General features: G+C 34.8%; 1 protein-coding gene and 1 pseudogene across 1 annotated transcript in view; one reads left to right on the top strand and one right to left on the bottom strand.

Annotated features, from left to right (window-relative positions):
* The window catches only part of EYS (eyes shut homolog), a 1,591,614-nt gene that overhangs the window by 955,931 nt on the left and 615,955 nt on the right, over positions 1 to 19,728 (bottom strand). Inside the window, exon 20 of the mRNA XM_053222617.1 lies at positions 4,066 to 4,265. Coding sequence (XP_053078592.1) covers positions 4,066 to 4,265 — 200 coding nt within the window. The remainder of the gene's footprint in view (positions 1 to 4,065; positions 4,266 to 19,728) is intronic.
* On the top strand, positions 18,190 to 18,580 carry LOC106967498 (40S ribosomal protein S15a-like; annotated as a pseudogene).

Here is a 19,728-nt window from a genome sequence, read left to right as displayed (position 1 = left end):
CTTGAAATGGTTAACTGATTTAAATTGTCAATATTCAAAGCAATATTACCTATGTATGTGTCCATTGTAATGAGGAAACTAGCTACATATCACTGGCTTATTCATTTTACCATCTTCCAGAATCACATTCTAAAAGGTCAGACTTTAGTACATCCTTTCTTTTTATTTTACATTTAAAGATTCTATCTATGCCTTTCAAAATTTAGCAACTATCAGGAAGATTAAAACATGAGTATTGGCTATTTCTTTTTTTTTTTCCTTTAAGTTTTTTATTTATTTAAATCATCTCCATACCCAATGTAGGGCTCAAATGTACAACCCTGAGATCAGAAGTTGCATGCTTTTACCTACTGAGCCATCCAGGTGCCCCAATAGTGGCTATTCTTAATGTGTTTCATTGTTGTAGTTATAAAATAATCTAAACTAATCAGATGTCTTCATGAGAAGTATCAGCAATGACCCAACTACAAATCTGACACATCTCAGATCTAGAGAAACCCAACATTCAATGTCTAGAGAGTGAAGTGGAGATATTTAAATGGGCCCACACATGCCAAGCACTTTTACCCTGGATGTAAGCCACAATAACACATGTAGTTAAAATAGGCTTTCTCAGGCATGCCTCAGTACATGCTGCTACTCCACTCCTTAAGTGGTAAGTCCTATCATTTAAAACAGTCTTATAGACACAGAAATAAAGAAGAGTCTGGCCCATAGAGGTGGGATATAAAAGTGTCATAGGAGACATCTGGGTAACAGCAATAAAAATCAATAAACATAAAAATGTTAGTAACTGAGACTTCCAAGTCAATTTAAAGAATTCTAACAAAAAATGAGGCAAGTTATAAAAACTTTGAGGAAAATGAACTCTTCAAATAAATTACTTTGAAAACAGAAAATAATACTATGGTTTGCTAAGTGGGCATTGCATTTACAATGGAAGAAAACAGCTAGTTAAAAAGTGCATATCCATTGAAATGTAAGAGAAAATAAATAATATTATCCTAAGGAAAAATTTCATAAAACCAGATAAAAATGGTTGAGAAGTAGACAAATTTAGAGGGAATTTTTAAAAAGAAATAAAAATAGAAAAAAGAGGGAAATGCCTGACAGAGTTTAAAGGTTGTGATTGCAGTATGTAAGCATTATTAGTACCCAAAGAAGAATGCAGAATGAATGAACCAGTATTAATGCCGAAAAGAATAATAACAGAATAATAAAATCTTCCAGACATGAAGAAATAAATAAGAAAAATATGTAACATCACATATTCTGGTTAAATGCTTCAATGTCAAAGATAAAAGGGAAGGGAATTAAATTATAAAGTATCTACGTGCCAGTCACTGGGTAAGTATTTTATACATCGTTTTTAATTAAAGAAATTAAAAATCATGTATCAGCTTTTATGAAGTGAGTGAATCAATTGCTTTCATAAAATATAATGTTCATGAGAATAGGCCATTCTCTTGTTTATTTTCTACAATGATGGAAATGAAAGCAAAATAACAACATTAACTACATAATCCTCAAACAATAATAAGGTCTAAAAATTTGTACTTCTCCAAGTTCTAATTCATATGTTAAGCTAAGAACACAACAAAATATCTTAGGTTTTCATTTCCAAATTTCCGAGGTTATCATATAGGATAAGTTTTTAATCAGAAGAAAATTAGTTTTCTCAAAATCATTAGGAAACCAATAGTATAGAATATTCTATAGATCATTAAAGGCTGAAATCTTTTATTAACAAAATGACATCAAAAAGAAGACTTCAGTATAAGAGTCATGAAGGTGGAAATTTATAGGCTTTGACTTTTTCCCAATTAAAATCAAACAAAATTTAGAAAGCTGATTAACTAATAAACCATCAATGTGAACACAAATATTAACACTGATTTGTGTAAACACTGAAGGAAAATGAACATAACAAAGACAATGACAAAAATTTTACCACATTTCTAAGAGTATGCTTTTTTGATTTAACTTGAAGAATGGAAAAAAATGGGATCTAACAGTAGGCTTGATACAATTTTTTAAATAAAGATGATTATTTTATTATGGTTTAACTATATCACAGATTAATCCTTAACTCACAAACAAATCTATGATTCGATTTGCAAAACAGTCTCTCCCATGAGTTTTCTTTTTAAATAAATGGCTTGATCATTGTGCTAACTTGGCACCAACATCTATGGCTACTCACAGTCACTGTGCAAATCCCCTAGAAACTGAAATTCCCAAGGCATTTAATTACCATTCACAGACTTTCAAGAGCTTACAGGAATGCTGAATCAGCAGGGAAGTTTGAAGACAGACAAGTCTTATTTAAATGCAATTTGGGGGTGCATGGGTGGCTCAGTCATTAAGCATTCCTCTTGATCTCAGCTCAAGTTTTGACCTCAGCGTCTTGAGTTCAAGCCCTGTGTTTTTTAAGTGGAGTCTACTTAAAAAAAAATGTAATTTGAATAACCTTGTAGCTGTAATGGCTGCCTATGTCCCTGGGAGATAAGCTAGGAAAAGAAGCAGGCCTCTTCAGTCTAGATTCCACTGACTTCATGCTTTAAGAAAGGTCAGCCTAACTAGCCCATGGATAACATCTCCTAAACGGAACATTTGTAGCATAGCTTGTATAGTGCTTGAATTAGCAAGGTTATAAAAATATACATTTTAGTTTTAGGTTCACTTATTTCTATTTTTTTTTATTGAACAGAATGAGTTTCCATGGCTGGAAACTTCATTTATAACATTGTATTAATTGGAAGTAAATGTCGAACTTACTGTTGTTGACTTCATCCAGGCACTGATTGGGTTCAATCAGAGGATCCTTACAGTGCTCAAGTGATCATTTTTATAATGATATTTTACAAAATTACAATTATATTGGAAACATCTTTACTTTCTGTACTTTATCAAACTACCAGAGTAAAATAAGCAAAATTCGTGCTAAAAATACGATACACAACAGAGACAACACACACAACCACACTATAAATAAAAATGGCATGTTAGGTCATATGTAATAAAGAATAACAGTGTCATAATAATAACTGAACACTGTATGTATATGTTAAATGAAACAATAATAATCTTGGGTTTATGTAAAACAATCACCTATGTGTACTTCATTAGAGATATGCCCTAAATAAGATAATACAGCAGAGATCAAAATAAATAAAAGGGCCAAAACACACTGTAGATATTGAACAAAGAAAATATGGTGGTGTCAATAATAAACATAATGCAGAATATATTAATATTTTTTAAATAACTGATAAAATATAAAAATAATAGATACATTTTATTATTAAATAACTATGCACCAAAATAAACATGTTCAACCTTCCCAAAATTTAAGATATTTAGAAGAAATACAGTTGTTCACAGATTTTAACTTAATATCAAGCTCTCAAAAATCAGAATGAAATAGAAAAGGTAAACTATTTTTTAAATATGTGGGTTCAATTATATTTTACAAATAGAACAGGTAATGGCTAAATTCTCAAAATAAAAACAACTTATATATTATGTAATCATAAAAAACAAAGGTAATGAAAATTATCTCCTAAGAATTTTTAAAAGATACTTTAAATAGTAGTTGGTTCAAAAATACAGTGACACATTAATTTATTTTTATAAATCTTAGCACATAAAAATTTTTTATCAATTGTTAAGATCTTAGAATTGTAAGTACAGCAGGAGGACTAATGAATCTTTGTAATAAGTCTATTATAAATATGAACTATCTAAGTGTCATTCATGTAGTGTAATATTTAAGAAAAGAAACAATTCAACTCTGGGAAGGATAGGGGATATGAAACAATTATAAAATGAGAGATAATAAACTTTAGAAGTCCAACATGGAATTTATGTGAATATATAGTATTTTGAAAAATATGAAAGTAAATGCTTCCTTAGAATTGTTGATTTAAATTTGTGATTTCATTTTTTTAAGATGAAAACGTACTCAAAAACTTAGTATTTATATTTCAGTGTGCATCACTCTTATGATGTTTATATGCTTTCCTAAATATATATTTAGTTAATTGTGGGTAAATAAATACTGACCTGCAGTAAAACATGTGTCCAGGTCCATCAACACAAATACTTCCATTAAGACAGAGGACCAAATTCAGTTCAGGCTCAGCACAACCATCATTATGTATTTCACAATATGCACGAATGTATCCACTCGGGCAAATGCAAGTAAAGTCATCGACTGATTTCTGACTGAAGTCTTCATTTATAGAAGGGGTTGATGTACAGTTCTAAATTAAGAAATAAAGAATCAAATTTGATTATTAGTGATAAGACTAAACATTTTATTAAACTTATTTTATTTAAATATTTTTAAGAAATCAATATGCAAGCTTATCTGATATTCCATTCCTCTAGAAACTGAAATATGTTTTTGGTAATAAATGATTTTCGTCTTTTATCACCAGAAATGTCCCATTATTGATTTTTCAGAAAAAAAAAACTTTATTAAACTTTGCTGCAACATGTACCATGGCAGTGAATACCTACCCCCCTACACACCCAAATAATGATGCTAAAACAAATTTCCTATGTATATAATATCAGGAATTCACTGACCCTTAGTATACATGCCAGTTTGCCTGGAACAGCCCTAGATTAATTCTGCTGTCTTAGGGTGATTAATAGTGCCTTTATTAACTCTCAAAGGAATCCTGGGTTTGAACACATACTTAGAACAGCAATTCGCAATGGACTTACATCTACAAAACAAGGCATCTTTAATATCTGCTTTTATTCCATTCATAATTGTTCCCCCTAAATTGTTTTAATATGTATATCACTTTTTCAGACTTATTAAGGTATAACTGACCAAAAAAAACCCTGCACTATATTTAAAGTGTACAGCATAATGATTTCATATACATACACATCGTGAAATGATTCCCACCACTGAGTTAATACACACACCTATCACTGCACATATTCACCTTTCTTCTTATTGAGAGTAGAGGGAGTGAGAACACTGAAGTTCTACTCTCTTAGCAAATTTTAATTGTAGAGTAGTGCTTTAATATAGTCACCATGTTATATATTTGATCACTATAATCTGTTGAATTTATAACTGAAAATGATTTCCCAGCATTTTCTATTTCTCCTATGCCCTACCCTCTGGCAATCAATTATTCTATTCTCTGTCTCTGTAAGCCCTGCCTTTAAAAAAATTTTTTTTTTTAGATTCTTTAACAAGTGAACTCATGTAGTATTGGTCTTTTAGTTTGGCTTATTTGCCTTAGCATACTGTCCTCCAAGTTTATCAATGTTGTTGGAAATGGTAGAATTTCCTTCCTTTTAAGACTGAATAATATTTCATTGTATATACAGACACCACATTTTCTTTATCCAATCATCTATTGATGAACACAGTTTGTTTCCATACCTTGAATATTGTGAATAATGCTGCAGTAAACATGGAACTACAGATATCTTTACAAGGTGATGGTTTAATTTCTTTCATCTATTTACCCAAAAGTGTGATTACCAGATCATATGATGGTTATATTTTTAATTTCTTGAGGAACCTCCATAGTGTTTTCCATAGTGACTCTACCAGTTTACATAGCTATCAGCAGCATAAAGGGTTCCCTTTTTTCCACATCCTTGCCAATATCTGTTATCTCATATGTTTTTGCTAATAGACCTAATAGGTTGGGACAATTATCTGATTGCAGTTTTGATTTACATTTCCCTGATTAGTGATGTTGAGCACCTTTTCATATATCTACTGTCCATTTGTACAGCATCATTGCAGAAATGTCTCTTCAAGTCTTTTGCTCATTTTTTAAATTGGATTATTTGGGGTTTTTGTTTGTTTGCTTTGTTTTGCTATTAAGTTGTATGAATTCCCTATATATTTTGGATACTAATCCCTTATTATATATGTGGTTTGTGAATATTTTCTCCCACTCCATAGGTAGTTGTTAATTTTGTTAATGGTTTCCTTTGCTGTGCAGAAGCTTTTTCAGTTTTATGTAGTCCCACTTGTTTATTTTTGCTTTTGTTGCATTTGCTTTGGGTGTCAACTCCAAAAAAAAAAAAAAAAAAACATTGCTAAGATCAAATATCAAGGGATTTACCAGCTATGTCTTCTAGGAGTTTTAAGGTTTTAGGTCTTACATTCAAATCTTTAACCCATTTTGAATTGTTTCTGTGATGGTGTAAGACAGAAGTCCAGTTATTATTTTGCATGAGGCTATCAGTTTTCCAAATACAAGTGTTTGGAATAGCTTGAGAAGGATAGGTATTATCTCTGCTTTAAACGTCTGGTAGAACTCCCCTGGGAAGCCATCTGGTCCTGGACTCTTATTTGTTGGGAGATTTTTGATAACCGATTCAATTTTTTTGCTGGTTATGGGTCTGTTCAAGCTTTCTATTTCTTCCTGATTGAGTTTTGGAAGCGTGTGGGTGTTTAGGAATTTGTCCATTTCTTCCAGGTTGTCCAATTTGTTGGCATATAATTTTTCATAGTATTCCCTGATAATTGTTTGTATCTCTGAGGGATTGGTTGTAATAATTCCATTTTCATTCATGATTTTATCTATTTGGGTCATCTCCCTTTTCTTTTTGAGAAGCCTGGCTAGAGGTTTGTCAATTTTGTTTATTTTTTCAAAAAACCAACTCTTGGTTTCTTTGATCTGCTCTACAGTTTTTTTAGATTCTATATTGTTTATTTCTGCTCTGATCTTTATTATTTCTCTTCTTCTGCTGGGTTTAGGCTGTCTTTGCTGTTCTGCTTCAATTTCCTTTACGTGTGCTGTTAGATTTTGTATTTGGGATTTTTCTTGTTTCTTGAGATAGGCCTGGATTGCAATGTATTTTCCTCTCAGTACTGCCTTCGCTGCGTCCCAAAGCGTTTGGATTGTTGTATTTTCATTTTCGTTTGTTTCCATATATTTTTTAATTTCTTCTCTAATTGCCTGGTTGACCCACTCATTCGTTAGTATGGTGTTCTTTAACCTTCATGCTTTTGGAGGTTTTCCAGACTTTTTCCTGTGGTTGATTTCAAGCTTCATAGCATTGTGGTCTGAAAGTATGCATGGTATAATTTCAATTCTTGTAAACTTATGAAGGGCTGTTTTGTGACCCAGTATATGATCTATCTTGGAGAATGTTCCATGTGCACTCGAGAAGAAAGTATATTCTGTTGCTTTGGGATGCAGAGTTCTAAATATATCTGTCAAGTCCGTCTGATCCAATGTATCATTCAGGGCCCTTGTTTCTTTATTGACCGTGTGTCTAGATGATCTATCCATTTCTGTAAGTGGAGTGTTAAAGTCCCCTGCAATTACCACATTCTTATCAATAAGATTGCTTATGTGTATGAGTAATTGTTTTATATATTTGGGGGCTCCGGTATTCAGCGAATAGATATTTATAATTGTTAGCTCTTCCTGATGGATAGACCCTGTGATTATTATATAATGCCCATCTTCATCTCTTGTTACAGCCTTTAATTTAAAGTCTAGTTTGTATGATATAAGTATGGCTACTCCAGCTTTCTTTTGGCTTCCAGTAGCATGATAAATAGTTCTCCATACCCTCACTCTCAATCTAAAGGCGTCCTCAGGTCTAAAATGAGCCTGTTGTAGACAGCAAATAGATGGGTCTTGTTTTTTTATCCATTCTGATACCCTATGTCTTTTGGTTGGCACATTTAATCCATTTACATTCAGTGTTATTATAGAAAGATACGGGTTTAGAGTCACTGTGATGTCTGTATGTTTTATGCTTGTAGTGATGTCTCTGGTACTTTGTCTCACAGGGTCCCCCTTAGGATCTCTTGTAGGGCTGGTTTAGTGGTGACAAATTCCTTCAGTTTTTGTGTGTTTGGGAAGACCTTTATCTCTCCTTCTATTCTAAATGACAGACTTGCTGGATAAAGGATTCTCGGCTGCATATTTTTTCTGTTCAACACATTGAAGATCTCGTGCCAATCCTTTCTGGCCTGCCAAGTTTCAAAAGAGAGATCAGTCACGAGTCTTATAGGTCTCCCTTTATATGTGAGGGCACGTTTATCCCTTGCTGCTTTCAGAATTTTCTCTTTATCCTTGTATTTTGCCAGTTTCACTATGATATGTTGTGCAGAAGATCGATTCAAGTTACGTCTGAAGGGAGTTCTCTGTGCCTCTTGGATTTCAATGCCTTTTTCCTTCCCCAGTTCAGGGAAGTTCTCAGCTATAATTTCTTCAAGTACCCCTTTAGCACCTTTCCCTCTCTCTTCCTCCTCTGGGATACCAATTATGCGTATATTATTTCTTTTTAGTGTATCACTTAGTTCTCTAATTTTCCGCTCATACTCCTGGATTTTTTTTATCTCTCTTTCTCTCAGCTTCCTCTTTTTCCATAACTTTATCTTCTAGTTCACCTATTCTCTCCTCTGCCTCTTCAATCCGAGCTGTCGTCATTTCCATTTTGTTTTGCATTTCGTTTAAAGCGCTTTTCAGCTCCTCGTGACTGTTCCTTAGTCCCTTGATCTCTGTAGCAAGAGATTCTCTGCTGTCCTCTATACTGTTTTCAAACCCAGCGATTAATTTTATGACTATTATTCTAAATTCACTTTCTGTTATATTATTTAAATCCTTTTTGATCAGTTCATTAGCTGTTGTTATTTCCTGGAGATTCTTCTGAGGGGAATTCTTCCGCTTGGTCATTTTGGATAGTCCCTGGAGTGGTGAGGACCTGCAGGGCACTTCACCTGTGCTGTGGTGTATAATTGGAGTTGGTGGGTGGGGCCGCAGTCCGACCTGATGTCTGCCCCCAGCCCACTGCTGGGGCCACAGTCAGCCTGGTGTGTGACTTCTCTTCCCCTCTCCTAGGGGCGGGATTCACTGTGGGGTGGTGTGGCCCATCTGGGCTACTTGCACACTGCCAGGCTTGTGATGCTGGGGATCTGGCATATTAGCTGGGGTGGGTAGGCAAGGTGCACAGGGGCAGGAGGGGCAGGCTTAGCTCACATCTCCTTAGGTGATCCACTTCAGGAGGGGCCCTGTGGCAGCAGGAGGGAGTCTAATCCGCTGCCGGAGGTTTGGCTCTGCAGAAGCACAGAGTTGGGTGTTTGCGTGGAGTGAGCAAGTTCCCTAGCAGGAACTGGTTCCCTTTGGGATTTTGGCTGGGGGATGGGCGAGGTAGATAGCGCTGGCTAGCGCCTTTGTTCCCCAACAAACTGAGCTCTGTCGTCCGGGGGCTCAGCAGCTCTCCCTCCCTTTGTCCTCCAGCCTTCCCGCTTTCCGAGCAGAGCTGTTAACTTATGACCTCCCAGACGCTAAGTCGCTAAGTCGCGCTTGCTGTCGGAACACAGTCCGTCAGACCCTCCGCTTTTGCAAGCCAGACTCCGGGGCTCTGCTTGGCAGGTGAGCCGCCCCTCCGCCCCGGCTCCCTCCCGCCAGTCCGTGGAGCGCGCACCGCCTCGCCGCCCTTCCTACCCTCTTCCGTGGGCCTCTCGTCTGTGCTTCGCTCCAGAGACTCCATTTTTCTAGTCTTCTGGCGGTTTTCTGGGTTATTTAGGCAGGTGTAGGTGGAATCTAAGTGATCAGCAGGACGCGCGGTGAGCCCAGCGTCCTCCTACGCCGCCATCTTCCCTCTCTCCTCACCAAAATAATTTCTAAAAGAAAATACGAACTGAGCTTTGGAACATTTCAGGCCTGGCATGGAATGCAGTTTTTACGCAAGTGTCTTGTGGTTCAGAAATCCGATTTCACAGCTTATCTTCCGTTAGATGAAAGTGTTTACGGTATGTCTGGAGCTGGAGTAAGTTCCTGCGGGTGCACAAGAGCAGGGGCCTCCTCTCTCCTCTCATTAATTTGCTGATGCCTAACTGCACTGATGCAGCGGTGAGATACCGGGGAGAGAGAGCCAAATACAAGTGTTTGAAGGGACTATCCTCTCCTCATGTGCATTCTTGGCTCCTTTGTCATAAATTAATTGACCATATTTACATAGGTTTATTTCTGGGCTCTTTACTATGTTCCATTGATCTGTGTTTCTGTTTTTATGCCAAACCATGCTACTTTGATTACTATAGATTTGAATATAATTTAAAATTAGGAAGTTTAATGCCTCCAGCTTTGTTCTCCTTTCTCAAGATTGCTTTGGCTATTTGGAGTCTTTTGTGGTTCCATACAAATGTTAGGTTTGCTTTTTCTATTTCTTTGAAATACATTTGGAATTTTGATAAGGGTGGTATTAAATCTATAAATTGCTTTCGATACTACAGACATTGTAACAATATTAATTCTTCCAATCCAAGAATAGGAAATATCTTCTCTTTTTTTCTTTTTTTTCCCTATACCTTCTTGAATGTCTTGCATCAATGTTATATAGTGTTCAGTGTATGGGTACACTGGTTACATTTATATTAAATTTATGTTTCACCTCCTTCTTAAATTTAGTATTTTATTCATTTTGGCATTATTATAAATGGGGTTTCTTTCTTATTTTCTCTTTCTGATAGTTCATTGTTTGTGTATAGAAATGGAAATAATTTTGGAGGGTGCCTGGGTGGCTCAGTAGGTTAAGTGTCTGGCTCTTGATTTCAGCTCAGGTCAGGATCTCATGGTTGGTGAATTCAGGTTCTGCATCAGGCTCTGTGCTGACAGCGCAGAGCATGCTTGGGATTCTAAGTCTCTCTCTCTCTCTCTGACCCTCCCCTACTCACAGTTGCTCTTTGTCTCTCTCTCAAAATAAATAAACATTTAAAAAATTAATAAATGCAACTAACTTTTGTATTTTGTCTATTTTAGAGCATGGCATATCCATGTTAACAACTTAACTGTGAATGCATGCAAAAGCTCTAGATTTATGCATTCTTAAAATTCGGGATGTTAGGGTGGGGTCCAACCCATAACTTCTCAAAGAGAAGATGGAAGTTAGGGATTTCTTCTTCATTGTATGGCAGTGTGCAGGAGTGGGATTTATGGTGAGAGTGTGTCTCAGCCTTTCCTACCAATTTCAGTGTGGGTATTTTTTCAGTTGCTCAGTGTGTGGTAGTTTCTGAATTTCTCTCAAGGGGACTTGCTCTGTGCATAGCTGTACATTCAGTGCAGCCAGGGCAGGAAGGAAATTCAGGCACCTCATATGTCGCCGTCCTGGTCCAGATCTTATTGGGTATCCAATCATAATCTTTTAATTAGCCAATTTTCCCATGCATTTGCCCAAATTTGTGTCTGGCATTTCTGCATCATATAATTCTAGAAGTACAGACAGAGGCTTTGTGGAACCTAGAAAATATCTGTCTCTTACTTTTTAAGCATTGGAATATTGTTATACTTTTATGCTACTTTTACCCACCTATTAAATAAATGGTATTTTATTTATTGTAGGTACATTTATGCATAAAATGGTGACAATTTCATCCACTGCATACACGTTCCTGTGAGAATTAAATAAAATAGTAAATATAAAGTAATTAGCCCTGTTCTTGGAACATAACAGCTGTTCAGTAAATGTTATATTCTTTCCCTTTATATACTGAAGGCCACAGGCCTTGTCAGCCTCTATTTCAGTCATTTGGCACTTCCCTACAACAGTAAATCAGATTTTGTTGATATATTAATGTCTACCGTATCATGCTATATGCTTCTTAAGTTTACATTTTAGATATTATGCATGTGCCTATATTCTGGAAAGCAAAAAGCATGGTGCTTTAAACATGATATGACATCATTTTTCAAGGTAATGTTAACTCTGAAAATATTGGCACCTATAATTCTGAGAAATAATTTCTGGAACTTTGTGACATCATTAGTAAAACATTTTTATGTACTCTTAATATATTGTCTACACATAATTTCTTTTTAAAAATTTTTTAATGTTTATTTATTTTTGAGAAAGAGCGAGACAGAGTGTGAGTGACGGAGGGGCAGAGAGACAGAATCTTATGCAGGTCATAGGCTCTGAGCTGTCAGCACAAAACCCGAGGTGGGACTTGAACTCACAAACCATGAGATCATGACCTGAGCTGAAGTTGGATGTTCAACTGACTGAGCCATCCAGGTGCCCCCAGGATTTCTTAATGAATATACAGAAATATGAATCATTTGCACTCAGGAATCTAAGTTACTACATCTTCAAAAATAGACATAGAACTATGGTACACAAGAAGCTAGAGCATAGGCAAACGTGATATTTCTTTAATATTTTACTCTGAAAATGGGTATTTTCTAGAACTATCATTAGTTAGACATTTATGCTTAGAAACATTTAGTGACTTTTAAAAAATGTTAACATAACAATAAAAGTCACACTGAAAAGGCTAATGTGAAACCATTGCATTCATATCATTTATCAAATGGAAAATTAAGGATGTCAAAATCACTAGAGAGTTTAATTAGTATCCCTTTCAATAAGAAATGGATTGTGCACTTGATTATAAAACTCAAGTCATGCTTGGAACTCAGATGGTGATCTTTTACACTTGCCCAAGTGATAGAGTTAAATGCATGATTTTATACGTGAATGCCATTTGGATATTTGTTCCACCTGTGCTGAGAATGTAACCTCCTTAAGGATAACTGAGGGCACTTAGTAGACTTTGTAAAGGTACTGCAGTTATTTTCATGGAATGTAAATGCAGAATTCCACAGGGAATAACATGGAAACAACATGTTTCCTTCTTAGTCCTACAGCTGGGTATATATAGAATGATTTATTACAAAGCATTACATAAACTAATTGAATTATATCTCCCATGGGAAGAAAAGGATCATTTTTAGACTGCCAAAAGTTCTGTCTCTAGGGTTAACAAGAATCTTTTACCAAATTAATGAGCAGGCTTAATGGAAATACAAAAGCAATTTCTTTCCAGAAAAAGAAATCAAATATTCATTTAAAATTCTTAATCTTTCATGGTGCAAAACTTAAGGCAGATGACTTTCCTTCTGTTCATCATAATTTATATTATTTTGCTATACTCTATTTAAATATAATAAAATGATTTCCAAGAAGAATTGACTAATTTAATTTCAGAAAATGAGAAAAGTAAAAGGTTGGGGTATTTAGAGAAAGAAAACAAAGCTAAGAGTGATGTTGCAGATCAGGGCAATCTGGACAATTAAGCTATTCCCCAATACTATCATTCAACTTGCATTCAAAACACCATGCCAGGAAATGTACAGAAGCGTAGCAGTAACAGAACAGTGATGTATTCATTATGGACTGCTTAGCCAGAGCAAACTACCAGATTGGCTAGCAAATGTGTCAATTATCTCTCTGATAGTTGTGTTCCATCTGAGTTGTATAGTTTAGATGCAGAAGTTGTTCTGTGATCTCTGAACTTCCCAGAAGAACAGAAAGTTTTTACTTGAGATGATCTTTATCATAGTATTTCTCTCATAGAATCATATGTTTTCTTTTTTTACACTGCTGTTTTTAAGGTAGTGGACTACTTTCTTCAATAAGATCTTGGAGAAACAATATATTAAACAGATAACCATGAAACTGTTCTATCTGAAGAATGGAAATAGAACAAAGTACCCATTACAGCCTTAACTTATCTGATGCAAATACTTATTGAAAGTCACAGAATTTCTCAAATTGTGTGTAGCTCTGAATAAAAACTACTAATGTAGTCTACTGTTCCTAAGACTTAAGTTGACAATGAATACTCAGTAGCTTGTTAAATTGAAGATTTAAACTCAAAAGATTTGGTGTGAGGCCTGAGTTTTTCCATCTCTAACAAACTCCTAGGTGATTCTGATGCTAATAGACCATGGACCAAACACTGAGTAGAAAAAATCTAGTCCAAAAATTTTATTTTATTCTCAAAAATGAAACAAGCCCAAAAGTGTTACTGACTTCACCAATGTCCTACAGCAAGATGATGTCAGAATAAAATCTCAATGACACAAAATGCCTTGAATTCCAACTTAGAGCTCATTGTACCACCAAGCTTTGGTTTCTCTCTCAGAGGAATCTCTTGCCCGAGAAATATGACAATGTATATGGTAAAGACTAAATATCTCCAAATATCTCTAAAATTTACTTCCAATATAGTTTTGAATATGGGACTAAAGCAGTTAATAGGAAGAAGATTTTGATTCCCAATTAATCTGATTTATGATATTTTGATGTAAAGAAAATGCATTTTTAATTTGTTATTTCAATAAATTAAACAAGATTATAAAATACCAAAATTGGGATATTTGTAGTAAATATTTTCTCTATTGAAAAATAGTTTCCTGGAAACTGTGTTTCTGATAGTAATTCCAGGAAAGAGAGCCACTGCAAAACCACTGTCTCAGAAGCAGCCTGAAATACACAAATGAATCAAATATAGAAAAGTACATCAGGGCTGAATGATGAACGTCAATGAAGAATGTCAAAATTCTTTAAAAGTAATGTAGAGTTCTAAAGACATTTAAAAAAGCTAACACTTTAATATATACTATTTCCTCAGGTAAACAAAGGGATGTTGCATAAGAAACCTAAACGTGGGAGTTCCTGGGTGGCTCAGTCAGTTGAGTGCCCAATTCTTGATTTCAGCTCAGGTCATGATCCCAGGGTCATAGGATTGAGCCCCACATTGGGCTCCATGCTGAGCATGGAGTCTGTTTAAGATTCTCACTTTCTCTCTGCCCCTCTGTCCAGCTTGTGTTCTCTCTCTCTCTTAAAAAAAAAAAAAAAGAAGAGAAGAAGGAAGAAAGAATAAGAAGAAGGAGGAGGAGGAGGAGATGGAGGAGGAGAAAACAATCTAAAGACTTATATATTCAAAATCTTGGAAGTATAATGTGCTATAACTTGGAAAAATGAGGGGTTAAGCATGGGCAAGTAATGCAAAAGATTGAGAGCACTTTGAATATATTATTAAGGAATCTGTAACATTATAAGGGACATAGGCTTGGCGTTGGTGGCCAAGACAGGTTGGGAAAGGAAGTACAACTCCTTTTGCCCACTGGTTTGTTCTGATTCAGGTTTGGGCTCACTCTTGCATTAGGGATAATAGAAATCTGCTTCTAATTTGGAAATTCAAGACTCATGAAACAAGAAAAATGATGGAACAGATAGAGAAAATATGTGAGAAAAATATATAGGAAAACATTCCTAAAAAACAAACAAATACGGTGGGAAAGGAATAGCCTTTAGTGACAAATACATTTGTCACTAGCCACAACATCCTATACCCTGAGGCCAAAAGGAAATACACACACACACACACACACACACACACACAAATGACAGTTTTTAAAGTAATAATAAGTATTTCCTGCAATGAAATTGAGTAATATTAACTCACACTTTTTCATCTAATATAGATAATTTTTAGAAAATGTTTATTATTTATTTATTTTGAGAGAGAGCAAGATGGAGAGAAAGGGAGAGAGAGAGCGTGAGGAGGGAAGACATTCCCAAGCAGGGTCCATTCTTGTTTGCTCAGAGCCTGACGTGGGATTCCATCTCACAGACTGTGAGAACATGACCTGAGCCGAAATCAAGAGTCCGGCGCTCAACCAACTAAGTCACCCAGGCGTCCCTAATATAGATAATTTTTAAGAGTAATACACTTAAAATAAATCTCCATCCAGAAACTACTGATTAAATAAATATGGTACCTCCATACACTAGGATATTAATAAGAATACAGTAGAACTATGTATGTTAATGTAGAATTATCTGCAGTGATAAAGTGAGAAAGCAAGGTATCCTGAGTGTGTGACAAATATTACCATTTGTGAGATCTATTTTATTTTAAAGATGTTTTTAATCAAAGGACATAGATATTCCTTGCAACGACCTCTGGGAAATAGGAGACATTTGGGCAAGATTACAACTCAAACTTTACCCTGAAAAGCATTCTAATGGATCAATCATTTAATTGCAAATAAAAAGGAAATAAGAAAAATAGTAGAACTTTTTGAATAAGTCCTTGTTGAACTTGTCACAAATCATAGAACCTTTAGAAAGTGTATCAGTAAATGTAAACATTTTGAATGTCAGAATCCACTACATACTAATTGAACATTGATAACAAAAAAGTCAATGTACATAATTTATATGATAGATAAAGGTAAATAATCTTATTATATAAGAAACCCCTTATGAAAATTTCAGCTTATATTCAAACATACACACAATCACACACACACACACACACACTCGCACACACACAGTTATTTTCTTTAATCATTTCTTTTCTATTTAAAGAACTTCCTTTAGTCCTTCTTTTGAATTAGATCTGCTCATGATAAATTCTTAGCTTTCCTTCAGCTGAGAATGTCTTGATCCTTCTTTTATTTTATAATCATATTTTATGGTTTCCCATTTTAGTACTTTTCTTACATATTTATAATTTATAAAAGAACAATTTATAAAAGAACAATTTATAATCTGTTCTTTTCTGTGAGTGAGTGTGTGTATGTGTACCCAGAGTTGAGTTAATTACATTTGTCACTAACCACAACATCCTATACCCAATCATGGATTTGCTTTTATTGTAGAATTAATTCTAATGTTGTAAAGCCTGCCTCAAATTGTCAGATTTACAAAAACAAAAACAAAAACAGAACAAAAGAACTTGGCTTATGGATTTCCCCACAAATTTTAACATAAACTTTTCCTTCTCATTTTCCAAAAAGCTTCAGATATAACACTCTGCCCCATACTGACCTAGAATGTTCTTTTCAATGAGTACTGCCCATGTTTCTCTACTGCTCTGGTCTCTAGCCTAGAAAAACAGACTCGGACATCAATCCATGAATGCCCATTAGAGGCTATTATCTGGGCATTACAACATAGAGGAAGTAACAATAAATAGGTAAAGATACACATTTATATCTATATAGATATCTCCAAATGGAGCTGGTGAGTAGGAGGTATGCCTGAAAATTATTTCATCTCCATTTCTCATATATATAAATTATCCAATATTTGCAAAATGAATGACAAAATTATATTTAGAGTGTACTTAATGTATTATTTAAAAAGACACTTAAAAAAACTCTGTTGAACTGCAATAATTAATATAGATGACAGCATGAAATTTTATTTATTTATTTTTTTAAGTTTATTTATTTTGAGAGACAGAGAGAGAGAGAGAGAGAGAACAAGCAGGGGAGGGGCAGAGGGAGAAGGAGAGAGAGGATCCCAAGCACTGTCAGTGCAAAGCCTGATGTGGGCTTGAACTCACAAACTGTGAGGTCATGACCTGAGACAAAATAGAGTCACACACTTAACCGACTGAGCCACCCAGGCACCCCAACAGCATGAAATTTAAAAAAGCAGAACAGAATAAATAGTCCTAAAACTGACCCATACATAGGAACTTAGTGCATGAAAAACGAGGCAACCTAAATCAATAGAGAAATAACAGATCCTTTGATCAAAATTATTAGAAAATTGGGTCGCCTGGGTGTCTCAGTCAGTTGTTTCTCACCCTTGATTTCAGCTCAGGTCATGATCTCATGGCTCATGAGATCAAGTCCTGCAGTTGGGCTCCATGCTGACAGCACAGATCCTGCTTAGGATTCTCTCTCTCTCTCACTCTCTGTCCCTACCCCAATCTATTTCTCTCTCAAAATGAATAAGCATTAAAAAAATCTCTTGGAAAATTATTTGCCCTACTTTTTATCAATCATAATAATATATTCACTGTGAATTAAAGTACTAAAAGTGTTATTAATCCTAAAATTGTACTGGATGAGAATATAAGAAAATAATTTAAATATTGCTGTATGAAAAGACTTTCTAAGGAAAGATGCAAAGCCCAGTGTCATAAAGAAAAAAGTAAAAATAAAATATAAAAATCTCACAATTTACAAGTCTTAAAAAACTTAAAGTAGCTAAGCTCTAGACAAGATTTGTGATTTTGCAGAACCCAGTGGATTTTACCCATAATTTGGAATAATATATACAAACCAAAAAGGAAAAAGCAAGAAATAAAAAAAATACTATTCATCAAAGGCTCTGAATAGACAAGACACAAGGAGATACAAACAGGAAATAATCTTATGGAAAGGTGCTTAATCTTGATAATAACCTAGGAAAACAATAAAAACAACGCATGTCACATTTTCCTCATCAAATTAGTAAACAAAGAAAATGATTTTATTTACTAGGATCTAGGGAAGTTGGCATGTTCATAGTCTCATTAAATAAGTGAAATTCTTCAACACTTATTAAAAGGAATGAGTCAGGCTCTTTCCACCATCTTTCCACGACGCCATAATGGGGCTCATGAATGTCCTGGCAGATGCTCTCAAGAGCATTAACAATGCTGAAAAGAGAGGCAAATGCCAGGTTTTTAAGAGCCCATGCTCTAAAGTCATTGTCTGGTTTCTAACTATAATGAAGAAGCATGATCACATGGATGAATTTGAAATCATCGATGATCAAAGAACTGGGAAAATTGTTGTGAACTTCACAGGCAGGTTAAACATGTATGGAGTGATCAGCCCCATATTTGAGGTACAACTCAAAGATCTAGAAAAATGGCTGGCAGAATAATCTGCTCCTGTCCTCCCAGTTTGGTTTCATTGTACTGACAACCTCAACTGGTATCATGGACCATAAAGAAGCATGATGAAAACACACGGGAGGGAAAATCCTTACCCTATAAAATAAACTTACCCCAAATCACAGACCTGACAAGTGGAGGCAGAATTCAAAGATAGCTTTAAGGTACCAAAATCAATGCCTTTTAACTATCCCTTGTTGTTCTGTATGACTTACATAGTTCAAGCTTCTCAGTTCCTAGGAAACCGTAAAAACACATAAGCTTTATATGGGTCTTACTAATTCAACTTTGATCCTTTTTCTAGGAATGTAGTACACATATGTGCAGATAAAATGCCTCAATGGACAATAAATCAATAAGTAAGTAAGTAAGTAAATAAATAAATAAATGAAAGGAATGAGTCATGGCTCTATGTATTATGATGCAGTGGTTCCTAAAATACACTAAGTGAAGGAAAAAGTCACTAAATAAGGAGGATAACGAATCCGGTCTCTTGTTAAAATAAAAATATTAGGAAGAAAATCTAGGTAGAATTAGGAAGAAGTATATAGGTAGAATTTAAGAATGGTTCTCATAATATTGTATGTATGTGTATATGAATATATATAAATTTGTATACAAAGAAAATATTTATTTATTTATGTATTTAATTCTGAAAAGAATGCCACATTTATACTATCAAAAGAGGGTTTTAGAGATTGCCGTAGGCAATATGTATAAACAAGATAGATGCCTTGGCCATTCTCCACCAAGGAACTTATTAGTTACAACATTCCCTTTTCCATATCAAGTATGGCTTCACTATCTAGAACCAAATCAATGTAATATCAATAAATAAGTTTTAAAAAATGTGTCAGAAAATGTGCTAATTATTTTACATGTATTATCTAATTGAATCCTCACAACAACCCAAGACAGTGTTACTAAAATTACCCTCATTGAATAGTTAAAATATGATTTCAGAATATAAATAATTTATACAAGAACACACAGCGGGTAGCAAGTAAGCAGCAAAATAATGGCTCAATCTTGTTTCTCCTTAATGCATTTAACCACCCCATCACTCCCTCTGAAAGGACTGTTTACTGCGTACCTACCATGTCACATGTGCATTATCCCATCAATGACTTTGTGATGTAGGAGCTATTATAGCTATATTTTACTGATAAGGGAAAGAGACAAAGGATTTAAATAAAATATCCATAGTCTCACAATATTAGAGGCTCTTTTTAGTCCTTTTACTTCTTTAC

The sequence above is a fragment of the Acinonyx jubatus genome, chromosome B2 (assembly GCF_027475565.1).
Source record: "Acinonyx jubatus isolate Ajub_Pintada_27869175 chromosome B2, VMU_Ajub_asm_v1.0, whole genome shotgun sequence".
Taxonomy (NCBI): Eukaryota; Metazoa; Chordata; class Mammalia; order Carnivora; family Felidae; genus Acinonyx; species Acinonyx jubatus.
This window is presented reverse-complemented; position numbering and strand designations above follow the sequence as displayed.